This window comes from Dipodomys ordii, unplaced genomic scaffold (assembly GCF_000151885.1).
Source record: "Dipodomys ordii isolate 6190 unplaced genomic scaffold, Dord_2.0 Scaffold165, whole genome shotgun sequence".
Taxonomy (NCBI): domain Eukaryota; kingdom Metazoa; phylum Chordata; class Mammalia; order Rodentia; family Heteromyidae; genus Dipodomys; species Dipodomys ordii.
Window position 1 is genome coordinate 1,737,173 of NW_012267381.1, and position 16,229 is coordinate 1,753,401.

The 16,229-nt window shown below is 38.7% G+C and overlaps 1 protein-coding gene across 3 annotated transcripts in view; it reads left to right on the plus strand.

The window, feature by feature from the left end:
- The window catches only part of Cdc27 (cell division cycle 27), an 86,041-nt gene that overhangs the window by 25,702 nt on the left and 44,110 nt on the right, over nucleotides 1–16,229 (plus strand). For 2 of the 3 annotated variants that reach the window (XM_013033277.1, XM_013033278.1), the window contains exons 3-9: nucleotides 2,029–2,176; nucleotides 5,309–5,434; nucleotides 9,500–9,597; nucleotides 10,348–10,502; nucleotides 10,607–10,818; nucleotides 11,869–11,983; nucleotides 14,785–14,900. In XM_013033277.1, the coding sequence (XP_012888731.1) occupies nucleotides 2,029–2,176; nucleotides 5,309–5,434; nucleotides 9,500–9,597; nucleotides 10,348–10,502; nucleotides 10,607–10,818; nucleotides 11,869–11,983; nucleotides 14,785–14,900 (970 nt within the window). The remainder of the gene's footprint in view (nucleotides 1–2,028; nucleotides 2,177–5,308; nucleotides 5,435–9,499; nucleotides 9,598–10,347; nucleotides 10,503–10,606; nucleotides 10,819–11,868; nucleotides 11,984–14,784; nucleotides 14,901–16,229) is intronic. The other variant, XM_013033280.1, reaches the window with a different exon arrangement.

Sequence of the window (16,229 nt, forward strand, 5' to 3'; positions counted from 1 at the left end):
GGGGCTTGAACTCAGCTTGGGAGCTGTCCCTCAGCTCTTCAGCTCAAGGTTAGCACTCTACCACTTGAGTCACTGTGCCACTCCAGTTTTCTGAGTGGTTTATTGGAGATAAAAGTCTCAAAGACTTTCCTGCCTATGCTGGCTTTGAACCATAATCCTCAGATCTCTGCCACCTGAGTAGCTAGGATTACAGGCATGTGCTACCGGGTGCCTGGCAATTACTTTAAGTTTTTATTATATCAACTTTCCCTAAGGAACTATTTCATGGAATGTGAAGCCTTTCTCTACTAACATTTCTAATTTTAAATATAAATGTTTATCCGTAAATGTTTAAAATGGTAACTGCCTCATCAAATTGGAAAATTAAATGAGACAGTGTTTTCAAAGCACTTGACACAGCCATTTGGCATGATAATGAATCCTCAAGAAACATTGATAATATATGTTCTGTTCCTGTCATTAAATTATAATTCTTCTGAAATATTGATATAAATAATTACAAAAACAAGGTTAGCATAATCTAAACATATTTCATTGATTCTCAAGCAATCTCATATTTTGCTGTCTTATATTTTTTATTTTTTATGTCAAATTTATTAATGAATAGGCAGGACTGGGACTATGGCTCAGTGATAGAACATTTGCCTAAAATGCATGAGGCCCTAGGTTCGACCCATAGCAGAAAGGAAAGAAGAAAGAGGTAGGCGAAGGGTAGTTTCTATTTTATTATACTTAGACACCTAAAGATTATAAATTACATATTTAAATTTAGATGATTAAAATTTTCCATAGTATTGATAGCAAGATTTCTAGCCCAACCAGATAAATCTAAGAAATTGTTATCTCCATTTAACTAACAAAAAAGATGGAAATGGAAATACTGTTCAAGTGGCAGATCGCCACTTAGCAAAAAAGCTAAGCAAGGGCACAACATCATAAATTCAAGTCCTGGTACTGGCACACAGAAAAAAGGAGGAGTAAGGTACAAATTGATGAATAACTCAGCTTTTGACCTTGGAACGCAGTTTAACCTGTGTTGGAATAAAGTCTATCAGTTGAATTGTTAATATCATGAGGGCATTCACAGTTTAGAATTTTTTTTTCATTAAAGTTATCTTAATTGTAATTTAGTGGATAGTTGGTATTAGAAACAACTTTTTAAACATCTGGTCTCTTAATGTAGAAATTTCAGATTAATAATGAGATTTTATTTACTTTCAGTTTTACTCTAATAAAACTGACTTCTTTCTAGCCTAATGGTATACTGGACAGATACTACCCAAAATCAAAATATTTTATGGTAGTCTGTTTAAATAACAGGATTGTATGTGTATGTTTGTGTGTGTGTGTGTGAGAATACCGTACAGAGGAGTTACAATTACATGGGCAAGATAACAAGTACATTTCTTTTTTTTTGGGGGGGGGGGTCCGGTCGTGGGGCCTGAACTCTGGGCCTGGGCACTGTCCCTCAGCTCTTCAACTCAAGGCTAGCGCTCTACCACTTGAGCGATAGTGCCACTTCCGGCTTTTGTCTTTTTGCTTCTGTGGTGCTGGGGAATCAAACCCAGGGCCTCAGGCATGCAAGGCAAGCGCTCTACCACTGAGCCACCTTCCCGGCCCCACAAGTACATTTCTCATCAAGCATTGTTGCCTCCTTGTTGTTTCCCCTTCCCATCCCTTCTCATACTCCTCCCCTTCCCCCACCCAATTCTCCTCCTACCCCCCACCAAAGTTGTTAACTTCGTTTTTTTCGACATAACGACTTGTACATCTCATTGTTGCTGATTGTATGTGTTTTTAAAAAGATTTGCAAAGTGTACTATGATTGTCTTTATTATATTATTTTCTTGGTTCCTGTGGAAAAATAATGTTTTCTTATAATTGAAATCTGAATTAATATTTTGGAATAAATAATACATCTCATATTTTGTTGCTAAACTTGTTAATTAACAGATAAACTATACTATTCAATATGCTGAACAATTTGCCAATTCCTTCGTTTTTTCTTTTTTTAATATCTTTTCTTAGTGCACTCAGAAGAAGCCTTGTTTTTGCTGGCAACCTGTTATTACCGCTCAGGAAAGGCATATAAAGCATACAGACTCTTAAAAGGACATAGTTGTACCACACCACAATGTAAATACCTGCTTGCAAAGTGTTGTGTTGACCTCAGCAAGTAAGTTCTTAAATCTTCAGCTACTTTGTTCTACTTAAAACTGTAGAATTTGTGGATAGAACTTTCTTTCTTTCTTCCTTCCTTTCTTCCTTCCTTTCTTCCTTCCTTTCTTCCTTCCTTTCTTCCTTTCTTTCTTTCTTTCTTTCTTTCTTTCTTTCTTTCTTTCTTTCTTTCTTTCTTTCTTTCTTTCTTTCTTTTTGTCAGTCGTGGGGCCTGAACTCTGGTAAATTTGAAATGTCTGTACTCTTGGCTGTGGCATTATTTCAGTTAATTGAGAAATGTGGTGATTACAACAACAACAACAGGGGCTGGGGATGTGGCTTAGTGGTAGAGTGCTTGCCTAACATGCATGAGGCCCCACTACCAACAACAAAAACAAAAAAACAAGCTGGGCCCTACCTACTCAGGAAGCTGAGATCTGAGGATCAAGTTCAAAGCCAGCCCAGGCAGGAAAGTCCATAAGACTCTTAACTCCAGTTAGCCACCAGAAAACCAGGAGTGGCTCTGTGCTCAAAGTAGTAGAGAGTAGCCTTTAGCAAAAAAAACGAATCTCAGGAAAACAGCCAAGCTCTGTGTTCAAGCCCTATGACCAATCCAAAAATAAATAAATAAAAACAAAAACCAGAATTTAATTCTGGAGAAGCTGAAGTTATAACTAACTCTTTTTTTTTTTTTTTGTCAGTCATGAGGCCTGAACTCTGGGCCTGGGCACTGTCCCTGAGCTCTTCAGCTCAAAACTAACACTCTACCACTTGAGCCACAGCGCCACTTCTGGCTTTTTCTGCTCATGTGATGCTGAGGAATCGAACCCAGGGTCTCAATGCATGCAAGGCAAGCACTCTACCACTGAGCCACCTTCCCAGCCCTAAACCTCTTTTTGAGATCATTTTATTTGGGAACTACTGCCTACCTTAACCCCTTTGAAGCAAGAGGACAGTCAGGAGAGTACTTCTTTTCCTTACTACAGTTAAATGAAATTGCTGTCCTTATTCCAAATTTGGAGGCAGTTGGAGATGTTCTGTTAAACTTTTTTTCTGTGCTGTCAAAGATGGAATAGTGGTAAAAATGAACAAATATTTGTAAAAACCTATGTGTCTTATTTTGTTTGTAGGTTTACATATGGAGAATGTAAATAGGTCTTAGAAAATCTTATACTATGTTAGTCCAGTGAATGGTGACTTTTTAATTTGGGTGACCTTTTAATTAAGACTAGCCAAAATATATGTACATTTTTTGAGATACATCTACTTTCTTTTTCTATTTTTCTTCTTTTTCTTTTTTTGGTACTTGTACTAGGTCTTGAACTCAGGGCTTAGAGTTCTGCTTTTTTTTTTTCATTAAGATTAATGCTCTACCACACCACTACCATCAGTTTTTCCCGGTTAATTAGATAAGTATTGTGGATTTTTTTTACTTGGGCCAGCTTTGAACTGAGATCCTAAGATCTCAGCCTTTTGTTGTTGTTGTTCTAGGACAGGAATCCTTGGTATCTAATGCTTTCATTTATTAGCTGGTGCTCTACCACCTGAGTCATGCCTCCAACCCTTATCAGCCTCTTTTGAGTAGCTAGGATTAAGGGCATGGACTACTGCACCCAGCCATGCTTTCTTAATTTGCCGGATAATATTCTTATCCAATTTATAGTTATATATGAGATGTTTTAACTTGAGGATGAATAATTAAAAAGTTCTAGTGATGAGGCTGGGAAGTTGACTCAGTGGTAGAGTGCTAGCCTTGAGCTGAAGAGCTGAGGGACAGCACCCAGGCCCAGATGGGCCCAACCACACCCCCCCCCAAAAAAAAAAATTCAGTGACGGTGAGAAGACACATACAATTGTCTTTACAATATGCTGTGTAAAATTCAAGAGTTTTCTATATGATGATACTTTCTTTAATCAAAACTTTAGCTGGAGCCAGGCATCAGTGGCTTACACCTAGCTACTCAGGAGGCTGAGATCTGAGGATCACAGTTCAAAGCCAGCCCAGGCAACAAAGTCCATGAGACTCTTATCTCCAGTTAACCACCAGAAAACCGGAAGTGACACTGTGGCTCAAGTTGTAAAGTGTTTGCCTTGAGCTGAAGAGCTCAGGGACAGCAAGCATGAAGACCAAGTTCAAGCCCCACAACCGACAAAAAAAAACTTCAACTGGAAACATGGCTCAGTGGTAGAGTACCTGCCTAGCAAGAACAAAGCCCTGAGTAATGCAAAAGAAAATGAACTTTATAAAACAAATCATTATAGACCCTAATTGACTAAAAATATGAATGAAATGAGGTGATTTTTTTTCATTTTGGGAACATTTGATTGCATGTTTGAAAATATTGAAAGAATCTTGGTAATAAAGCTTCATTCATAAAACTAAAACTGACAGGCCATTAGTATGCAAATTTTAATTGAAATATATTAATCTTGTTTAATTTCCTTATACCTAATTTAGGGAATTCTGTAAGGGCCACCATATCAGTATAGTGAATATGAATATGGAAAATAGGAATATTAACCATTGATATTTTCTCTTGGTATAATAGTCTATTTCTTTTGACATTAGCTATAAATATACTGCTCAGGTCTGGGAAAGTGGCTCAGTGGTAGAGCGCTTGCCTTGCATGCTTGAGGCCCTGGGTTCGATTCCTCAATACCACATAAGCAGGGGGAAAAAAGCCAGAAGTGGCGCTGTGGCTCAAGTGGTAGAGTGCTAGCCTTGAGCTGAAGAGCTCAGGGACAGCGCCCAGGCCCAGAGTTCAGGCCCCACGATTGGACCAAAGAAAAAATTAAATAAATAAATTTAAAAAAAAACAAATAAATATACTGCTCAGACTAGATTTTCTATTTTGGAAACTAAATTTTGCTGGAGGCATAGTTCTATGGTAAGAGTGCCTGCTTGGCTAAGCCAAGAGGCCCTGAGTTCAAAACCCCAGTACCAGCAGAAACAAAATTTTAATGTATTTTTAAAGCAAACTTAAAATTTAATATTATAAATTTCCAGCTTCCCAAATGATTGTAAGTACATGTTTACTATTTACTTTTTGCTTTTCTGTTTCTCAAGTTAGACCTACGCTGATAATGAAGATGTCCTCTTGGAATGGTTGTTATATTGATTTTGTTAAATCTATAAATTAATATCTTAAAGGCTTGCAGAAGGGGAACAGATCCTGTCTGGTGGAGTGTTTAATAAGCAGAAAAGCCATGATGATATTGTTACTGAGTTTGGTGATTCAGCTTGCTTTACCCTTTCATTGTTGGGACATGTATATTGGTAAGTAAGAATGACTCAAACTACTAGAAAAAATTTCCTTATGAGAATATTTTGTGATTGAAAACCCCTATGTTGTTCTGTGTTGTTAAATAAACTTTGCTAAAATGTATAAAATATTACACATAATAAAAAATCCTGAGTCTATGACCTTGTTAAATGTGGAAATGTTGATCTCATTTTTTTATTTTTCACTTTGTCATGATGATAAATAGCTATACCAGCATTAGCAATTGAGCGGACAGAATTTTAGTTTTGTTTTTTTCTTTGTTTTTTTTTTAACCTTAAGTAAAGAGAGTGTCATGTGACTTGCTGAGAAAGACAGAGAAGAGTGTTTTCTCTAATACAGTGTCACTGCTACTCCCTAGGAAGAGATTTGAAAACAAGTTTTAGTAATAAAAAATTAACAGTTCTCAGCTGGGTGCCAATGGCTCATGCCTATAATCCTTGCTACTTAGGAGGCTAAGACCTGGAGAATCATGATTTGAAGCCAGCCTGGGCAGAAAAGTACATGAGACTCCATCTCCAATTAACAAGCAAAAAGCCAAACCGGAGGCATGACTCAAGTGGTAGAGCACCAGCAATGAGCAAGCATGCTGAGCTAGTATGAAGTCCTGAGGTCAAGCCCAGATGCCAGGGGAAAAAAAATAGTTGTCATCTACTATATCATGATTTTGAGGTGTGTCACTAGAAATTACAATAATAGTTGAAATAGTCATTTTGCAAGTATTAAAATTAAAAACTTTTTAAAGTCGGCAAAATTATCTCTGTAATAACATTGTTTTGTACTCTGACATACTTTGGGAGTTGGGGAGTACAAAGTAGAGACATAGAATACAAGAATTGTTCGTAACTGCTCTCATCTGTTGTACATTATGAGAAGCAATTGAGGACTACTTGTCTAAAGTAATAAGTAATAGGATAGCATGTTTATTTATTTTAAAATAAATTGAGGCTAGTTTTAGTAGTGGTTTCATTTCTTTCAAAAAACAGGAAAACTGTGGGCTGGGAAGGGGGCTCAGTGGTAGAGTGCTTGCATTGCATGCATGAGGCCATAGGTTCGATGCCTCAGCAACACATCAGCAGAAAAAAAGCTGGAAGTGGCGCTGTAGCTCAAGTGGTAGAGTGCTAGTCTTGAGCTGAAGAGCTGAGGGATAGTGCCTAGGCCCAGAGCTCAGGCCCCATGACCGACCCCCCCAAAAAATATACAAAAAAACAGGAAAACTTAGCCTATAATCCTAGCTGCTTACTTAGTACACTGAAATCTGAGGATTGTGATTCGAAGCCAACCCAGGCAGAAAAGTCAATGAGACTCTGCATCTCCAGTTAACCAGGAAAAGGCCAAATGTGAAGGGGTAGTATGGCTCAAATAGAGTGCCAGCTTTGAGTAAAAGAGCCAGCAAAAAGAACTGATGCCCTAAATTCAAACCCTAATATCAACACACATTAACAGACTTGAAAAATCTTATATAGAACAAATGAACCAGCTGAATTTGGGGACCCATTTTCAGGTCTAATAGAAGTAAGTCTAGTCATTGATGCCCCTCTAGAGAACAGAAGGAATGATATCAATAGCCACACCTAAAAAAGAGGCTGCGTGTTTTTAATTTAGTTTTGATTCTACTTTTCCATTCATTCAAGAAACATTGAGATCCCATTCCCATTATTGACATTGTAAATATCTGGCACTAAGAGTATATAAAGATACATAGTTCTTAATTCAGGATCTCAAAGGTTTCTAATGGTGTGGAGCACCAGTAGCTTATGCCTCCTTTTCTGGAGGCTGAAATCTGAGGATCACAATTCAAAGCTAGCCCAGGCAGGAAAGTCTGCAAGACTCATCTTCATTTAACCACCAAACTGCCAGAAGTGGAACTATGGCTCAAGTAACAGAGTACTAGCCTTGCACAAAAAGCTCAGGAGTTGAGTTCAAGCCCAGGCCCTGAGTTTAAGCCCCAGGACTGGCAAAAAAGAAAAGAAAAAGAAAAAAAATAGGAAGAAAGGGAGACAGACAGAAGAAAAATAGGAAGAAAGAAACTTGAGACCCTATTGAAAAATACCTAAGCCAAAAAGGGTGGGAGAAGGATGGCTCATATGGTAGAGTGTTAGCCTAGCAAGCTCTAGGCTATGGGTTCAAAGCCAGTACCACAAACAAGTCTCATCACTTTGCAAATGTCTCCCAAAAAAAACTAAAATAAAAAATTCAAGCCAGCACTGGTGACTCACACCTGCAATTCTAGCTAGTCAGGAGGCTGAGATCTGAGGATCACAGTTTGAAGCCAGCCTAGGCAGGAAAGTCCTTGAGACTCTTATCTCCAAATTAGCCACCAGGAAACGGGAAGTGGTACTGTGGATCAAGAGCAGAAGAACAAAAGAGTGCAGGGATAGCACCTGAGTTCAAGCCTCATGACTCACCCCCCCTACCCCCCCAAAAAAATCAACATAAACTTAACCAAAAAAGGAAAGATAGAATAAAATTTAGTGAAACTGGAAGTAGAAAATAGTGGTGAAAAAAATCACTGAAACCACAAGTTGGTCCTTTTGAAAAGGTCAGTAAAATTAATAAAACACCAAAACTGACCAAAAACTGCAATGAGGACATGAATTACTTCATGAATGCAAAAAGGAGTATCACTACTTACCCAAAAAACATTAAATGGATCTGTATGCTGAAAACTCAGAACTCTATAAGTAGGATGATTCTTCAAAAACTATACAGTACCAAATCTGATCATTAGTAACCTGTACTAAATAATACTGAGGTAATTAAAGAAATTTTAATTTATAGTTAGAATTCTTCCCTGGTCCTATACTGTCTGGCCCGGAGAGGAAAGAAAAAAAAGTAAGAAATAGTCCTCGGGCTGTGAAGGTGGCTCAGTGGTAGAGCACTTGCCTTGTATACCTGAGGCCCTGGGTTTGATTCCTCAGCACCACATAAGCAGGAAAAAAAAAAAAGCCGGAAGTGGCGCTGTGCCTCAAGTGGTAGAGCACTAGCCTTGAGCTGAAGAGCTGAGGGACAGTGCCCAGGGCCCAACAACCGGATCAAAAAAAATAAAAGCCAAGTATCCAGGCACCGGTGGCTGATGCCTGTAATCCTAGGTACTAAGGTGGCTGAAATCTGAGGAACAGGGTTCAAGGCTAGCCCAGGCAGGAAAATCTATGATAAACCACCAGAAAACCGGAAGTGGCATTGTGGCTCAAGTGGTAGAACGCTAGCCTTGAGCTGAAGAGCTGAGGGACAGTGCCCAGGCCCAGAGCTCAAGCCCCATGACCAACAAAAAAAAAAGGAAGAGACCAAGCAAAGTACTCAAGGACAGTTGGGAATGTGGCTTAGTGGTAGAATGCTTGTCTAGCATGCATGAAGCCCTAGGTTAGGTTTGATTCCTCAGTACCACATAAACAGAAGTGGTACTGTGTCTCAAATGGTAGAGTGCTAGCCTTGTGCAAAAGAAGCTCAGGGACAGTGCTCGGGCCCTGAATTCAAGGCCCAGTACTAGTGCTTACATGTATGCATGCATGCGCATGTGCACACACGCATGTACACACACACACAATGACTGCTAGGCGTGGTTGGGCATACCTGTAATCCCAATTACTGAGGAGGCTAAGGCAGGAAGATCTCAGAGTTTGAGACCACCTTGGGAGCTCTCGCTCTCGTGGTCTCTCTCGTTCTCTCTCTCTCTCTGTCTCTCTCGATATGTATGTCCCTGAGCTTTTTAGCCCAAGGCTAGTACTGTACCACTTTGAGCCATAGTGCCACTTCTAGTTTTCTGGTGGTTAATTGGAGATAAGAGTCTTATGGACTCTCCTGTCTGAGCTAGCACCTCCATCCTCAGATCTCAGCCTCCTGAGTAGCTAGTATTACAGGCATGAGCCAAGGCTACCAACGCCCAGCTCCTGGGCTCTATTTTGACATTTTGTCTCAATGGGAAAAGGGAGATAATGATAGTTTAGGAAAGCATCAAAAAGCGTATTTTTTAAATTACCTAATTTTCTACACAAAAAGTTAATGCTATAGGAAATGTTTTGGGGTTTATAGCTTATTTAATCTATTGTTTCTCTCCACAGCAAGACAGATCGGCTTGCCAAAGGATCAGAATGTTACCAAAAGAGCCTTAGTTTAAATCCTTTCCTCTGGTCTCCCTTTGAATCCTTATGTGAAATAGGTAGGCTTATGGAGGTTGGGGAGGGATAATTCTCTCTTATCTCTTTCTCTTTTTTTTTCCACTTGATTTTTGGAGACCCACACAATCATCTCTCTGCAAGTAAAATATTTTGCAAAGCAAAAGGCTGCCAAAATTAAAAACATGATTCAGGAATAATGTGACTTCTTACTACTCTACCTCAAAGATTAACTTCACTGTTCTCTTGCATTTATTGAATCTACTTTATATCCTAGAATGAAATGTATTATGTATGCAATTAGGCAAAAATGCTTTATGAATAAGAAATTAACAGGATTTCTAAAGAAGTAATAGTGTGCCTCATATAGCAACTGTTAGATGAATAAGACCTAGGCAACATACAGGACCAAGTTTAAATGTGTACATACACAGAAGTGCTTCAGTCTTTACTGTATTATTTGCTTATTAACCCTGTAACCTTACCCACCTCGCTTGGGAAAAATACGATTGAGTTGCTTCATATTTTAAAACAAACATTTTACCTATGATTTATTATATTTAAAACTAGTGTCCTTGCTATATAATTTCTCAAATTTACATCTTTTATCATAGGAATTGACTGTATTAAAAGTTACTGGATAGGCTTTTAGGAAATAGTTTTGATTAGCATAATCGGGTAGGAGAATTTAAAAACCTTACATAAGGCCTTATTTGCACTTAATTATTCATGCTTGAAATAAAGCTCATCCCTCAGATGTAAACATTATTGTTGTTTGTTTTGGGTCCTCACAGGTGAAAAACCAGATCCTGATCAAACATTTAAATTAACATCTATTCAGAACTTCAGCAACTGTCTACCCAACTCGTGTACAACACTAGTATCTAATCATAGTTTATCTCATAGACAGCCTGAGACAGTTCTTACTGAAACACCCCAGGACACAATTGTAAGTGTATCATACCTAATGCTCAGACTATTATGAAAACTAAAAAGAATTATCTGAGCCAAATAATGTATCACAAGTAATATAGTATAAATTTTCTGTTTCAGGAATTAAACAGACTGAATTTAGAATCTTCCAACTCAAAGTACTCCTTGAATACAGATTCCTCAGTGTCTTACATTGATTCAACTGTAATTTCACCAGATGCTGTCCCTCTTGGAACAGGCACTTCTATATTATCTAAACAGGTTCAAAATAAACCAAAAACTGGTCGAAGTTTATTAGGAGGACCAACTGCTCTTAGCCCACTAACCCCAAGGTAAGTCAAACAAAAGTTACTTTAAATGTGTTACAATATTAAATGACCTTACAGTTCATATTATTAGTAATATAATATGAATAGCAATGTCTCAAATCACTGTACAAAGGAGACATTCTTTTCAGAAAGTAAAAGGAAGTACAGCACATGTGATAAAAATTTCTAAAAAAAAATTAATTTCTGGGGTAGGGATAGATAGTACTGGGATTTTGAACTCAGGGCCTTATGTTTGTCAGGCAAGGACTCTACCAATGGAGCTACACTCAGCAGAACATTTAATATTAAATATTGGAGAAATTTTTAACTCTTAAATATGCCTTAGTGTATGGCAATGTGTTCATTAAAACATACTATCTGTAGAGCTGTGCATCAAGTAGCAGTGAATACCTTGAATATTGACATGCTTTATGATATAATCATAGAAACATTGGGTTTTGTTAAGGTGATTTATTTTCTGACACATGATTGGTTTTGACCTATCAATGGAAAATATTTTGCCAAAATTATTAGTATATTTGTGTATAAATACAGGAACCATTCCAGAGGATATACATCCAAAAGTATCAAGAAGTTACATGCTAGAATAGATTTGTGTGAATGATGTCTTGGGGCTACAGTTACTAAGATAACCATGACCATGAAATGGCATCTTCAGAGACCATTGGATGATTGATTATATCAGTTAAATTATTCAGTAATCAGTGATCTGTATTGACATGGTCTCCATATTTGTAAGTCCTATAGAGTCCAAGAATTTGAAGTAATTTGATCATTTGGATCTTAGCTTTCAAAGTCACTCTAATATATCTTCTAAGATCCATAATTGTTGCTCAGCTTCCTTGTTTGTTGTTCCTTGATTTTTAAAAATTTTGATTATGGTGGGTGGAATAGTCAACATTCACAACTTATTTTTAATCTGCCCCTTAGAACATCAATGCCCCCAAGACTGATTTGCCATTCTCTTCCTTTTAGACCTTCTAATTTAAGTATACTGCTGCTTTATATATGCCTTGATGACTTTTTGACACCTTGATTTCAACCTCTTCTCAGTTTTGGGATTTTGCCATTAGAAACCCCAAGTCCTGGAGATGGATCCTATTTACAAAACTACACTAATACACCTTCTGTAATTGATGTGCCATCTACCGGAGCACCTACAAAAAAGGTATTTTTAATACAAGACACAGTTTTGATACTGTTAAATAAACATAAAAGTCCAACCTAAAGGTACTTTCAGAGAGATCTTTCCATGTAACTCTTGCTTGAATATTTTTATTTTTAATTTTCCATTTTTGTTTGTTGAGGCAAGTCCAGGTTGCCCTTGAATTCAAAATCCTCTACTTCAGCCTCCCTAGTGCTGAGATTACAGGCATGAACCACTAAACCCACTTCTGAATTCCTTTTTTCCCCTGGTATTGGAGCTTGAACTTAGAGCCTCACTCTCACTAAGGATTTCTTGTTCAACTAACACTCTACCACTTCAGCCATGCCTCCAGCCTAATTTCCCTCTTTGTTAAGATTTGTGTATGTGTGTGCATGTAGTGTGCGTGTGCCAGTTCTGAGCTTGAATTCAGAGTCTTGCGCTTTTGCCTGGCTTTTTTGCTCAAGGTTGGAGCTCTACCACTTGAACTACATACATCTCCACTTACACATAATTATGTCTGCCATTATTTTTTGTTTCCACTACTATATTTATATTGTTGTTTGGGGACTTGGGAGGTATTGCTTGTTTTGTTTTTTGCTTTTTTTTTTTTTTTTGCTTTTTCGGTGCTAAGTTTCAAACCTAGAGCTTTGGGCATACTAAGCATTTGCTCTGCCACTGAGATCTCCAGTGTATGCTTTCAGGGGTTTTTGTTTTTGTGCTAGGGCTTGAATTCAATGTTTCTCGCTCTTGCTTGGCTTTTCCCTTCTTAGCTGGCATTCTACCTCTTGAGCCACACCTCTTAATTCTAGCTATTTGCTGGTTAATTAGAAATAAGAGTCTCACAGATTTTTCTGTGCAAGTCAGCTTCAAACTTAGACCCTCCTATCTCAGGCTCCTAAGTAGCTCATATTATAGGCATAAGCCGCTAGGCCCAGCACTCAGCATATGTTTTTATAGTTACTACTAATGATTATAATGAAAAAATTGTTAAATTTGTGTAGATACTTGGGCTCAAACTCAGTGCTTTGGTGCTGTTAGTTTTTCACTCAAGCACTATCACTTGAGCCACAGCTCCACCTTTGGCTTTTTTTGGGCGGGGGCAGTCTTAGGGCTTGAACGCTGAGCCTGGGTGCTGTCCCTGAGCTCTTCAATTCAAGGCAAGCCCACAGTGCCACTTCTGGATTTCTAGTGCTTAATTCAAGATAAGAGTCTCACGGACTTTCCTGCACTTTACTGCCAGAGCTGAGCTGGCTTTGAATTGTGGTCCTCAGATCTTAGCCTCCTGAGTAGTTAGGATTACAGGCATGAGCCACCAGTACTCAGCACCCTCTAGCTTTTTTTCTGGTTAATCAGAGATGATAGACTCAAGGGCTTTCCTGCCCTAGCTGGCTTTGATTCTCAGATCTCAGCCTCCTGAGTAGCTAGGATTACAGGCATGAGTTACCAGTGCTCTGCAGATTTTTTTTTCTCAAGGAAAGAGAAAGCAATCCAAGATTAGAATTAAAGGCCAATATCCTTATAATTTGGAAAATGATCAGATTTTTTAAAATTGTAAAACTGTTTTATTATCAGAGGAGTATAAAATTATAAATCATAAATTTAAATTAAATCATAATCTTTTTTTTTTTGGTCGGTCATGGGGCTTGAACTCTGGGCCTGAAAGCTGTCCCTCAGCTTTTCAGCTCAATCACCTGAGCCACTACATCACTTCCAGTTTTCTGAGTGGTTTATTGGAGATAAGAGTCTCACGGACTTTCCTGCCAGGGCTGGCTTTGAACCTGAATCCTCAGATCTCAGCCTCCTGAATAGCTAGGATTATAGACGTGAGCCACTGGTGCCTGGCCAAATCATAATCTTGACATATAGTAGCAGTCTTAAAAATTTTAGAACTTGGGCTGGCAAAGTGGCTCAGTGGTAGAGCGCTTGCCTTGCACGCGTGAGACCCTGGGTTTGATTTCTCAGCACCACATAAGCAGAAAATAAAAAAGCCGGAAGTGGTGCTATGGCTCAAGTGGTAGCACACTAGCCTTGAGCTGAAGAGCTGAGGGACAGCGCCCAGGCCCAGAGTTCAGGCCTCACAACCGGACCCAAAAAAAAAAAAATTGTAGAACTTAGCCCCAAAGATAGAAGGTACAGTAATAAATGGAGGCTGGTCACAGTAAAAAATAATAGCCTCTGGGAACTTTTTTTTTTTTAGTCAGTCGTGGGGCTTGAACTCTGCGCTTAGGCGCTGTCCCTCAGCTCTTCAGCTCAAGGACAGCACTCTACCGCTTGAGCCACATCACCACTTCTGGCTTTCTCTGCTTATGTGGTGCTGAGGAATCAAACCCAGGGCCTCATGTATGCAAGGCAAGCACCCCACCACTGAGCCACCTTCTCAGCCCCGCTTCTGGGAACTTCTAACCTTTCTTTCTTTCTTTTTTTCTTTCTTTCTTTTTTTATTATGAAAATACTGTACAGAGGAGTTACAATTACATGGGCAAGATAATGAGTACATTTCTTGTCAAGCATTGTTGCCTCCTCCTTTGTTTCCCCTTCCCATCTCTGCCCGCCCCCACCCCCAGCCTTTCTTTTGAAACTAGAATGAAGGATGAAAGACAGCAGGGAAGTAAAAATACCCTAAAATTGAAATGTATAAGTAAGCTGATGTTCATATTGATATAATAACGATTAACAATAATAGCACAAATAATTGTTAATAGTTTATGTTTTGAGATGACAAGTATGTATTATAAACTCTAGTTGGGAAAATGTGTGTTTGAACCATCATGATGTCTTTTATCACTTCTGGTCTCAAACTTTTGACTTTCTGTGTTTTACAGTCTGTTGCCAGAATGGGCCAAACTGGAACAAAGTCTGTCTTCTCACAGAGTGGAAATAGTCGAGAGGTCACTCCAATTCTTGTTGCACAAACACAAAGTTCTGGCCCACAAACAAGGTATTTATTATGGCATTCTCAGTAGTCTTAATTTGCTTGCTGAAAGCTTGATTCTTTATATTTATTATAAAAAGGTGGTGTTGATATGCTCAATAGTCCTAGAGTAATTTTGAATATGTAACATTTGAAATTTATAATGTACTGAAAAAGTTAGTATAGCTTTTAAGTGTATTTTATAGTATAAATAAGACAGTAGTTAGCTAAAATAAATAGCTTTTTACCTGACTGTACTTGCCTTATGGATTTATTTAAACCAGATAATCTTAACTATTTCAAAATCATGTTCTTTTTTTTGTGTGTGCTCACAGCTAGCACTCTACAACTTTAGCTACAGCTCCACTTCCAGCTTTTTGGTGGTTAGAGATAAGAGTCTTATGGACTTTCCATCTAGGCTGGCTTTGAACCATGATCCTCAGATCTCAGCCTCCTGAGTAGCTAGGATTACAGATATGAACCACTGGCACCCAGCTCAAAATAATGTTCTTATACATTTCTATAGATTAAGTACAGACAGGTTTCATTCTCCTCTTCCCCATTATTCATGTCTATACACAGGTCATACAATAAACCTTCAAATATAGAAGTCATGTTGCAGCGGGGAGATGGTTGTACATGGACAGGATTGTACTGGGGGGTTTAAACTCTGGGTCTCAAATTCTTGCTTGGCTTTTAGTCACTGGTTGCTGATTAGTTGGAGGTAAGAGTCTCAGGGACTTTTCTGCGCCAGTTGTCATTGAACCTTGATCATCAAATCTAAACTTTTGTGGTAGCCAGAATTACCGGCATGAACCACTGGCAACCAGCTGGGTTTTTTGGTAGTATTGAGGTGTGAACTTAGAGCCTTGTGTTTGCTAGCCAAGCACTGTACCACTTAAGCCAACCCTTTTTGCCTTTGTTTTTCTAATAGTATCTCATTTTTTCCTAGGCCTGCCTGGACCTCATTCCCTCTATTTACACTTTCTACATATCTAGGATGACAGGTGCACAACATCACACCTAGCTTTTTCTGTTGAGATAAGAATCTCATGAACTTTTTGCCAGGGCTGGCCTTGATCTTCCCTATCTCTGATTAACATATAGCTAACGTTACAGATATGAGCTATGATGCCCACCCAACTTAATTTAGTTCTGTTAAAGTCTTTGTCTAGAGCTGGGAAGGTGGCTCAGTGGTAGAGCGCTTGCCTTGCATGCATGAGGCCCTGGGTTCAATTCCCCAGCACCACATAAGCAAAAAGAAAAAAGCTGGAAGTGGCGTTGTGGCTCAAGTGGTAGCATGCTAGCCTTGAGCTGAAGAGCTAAAGGACAGCACCCAGGCCCAGAGTTCAGGCC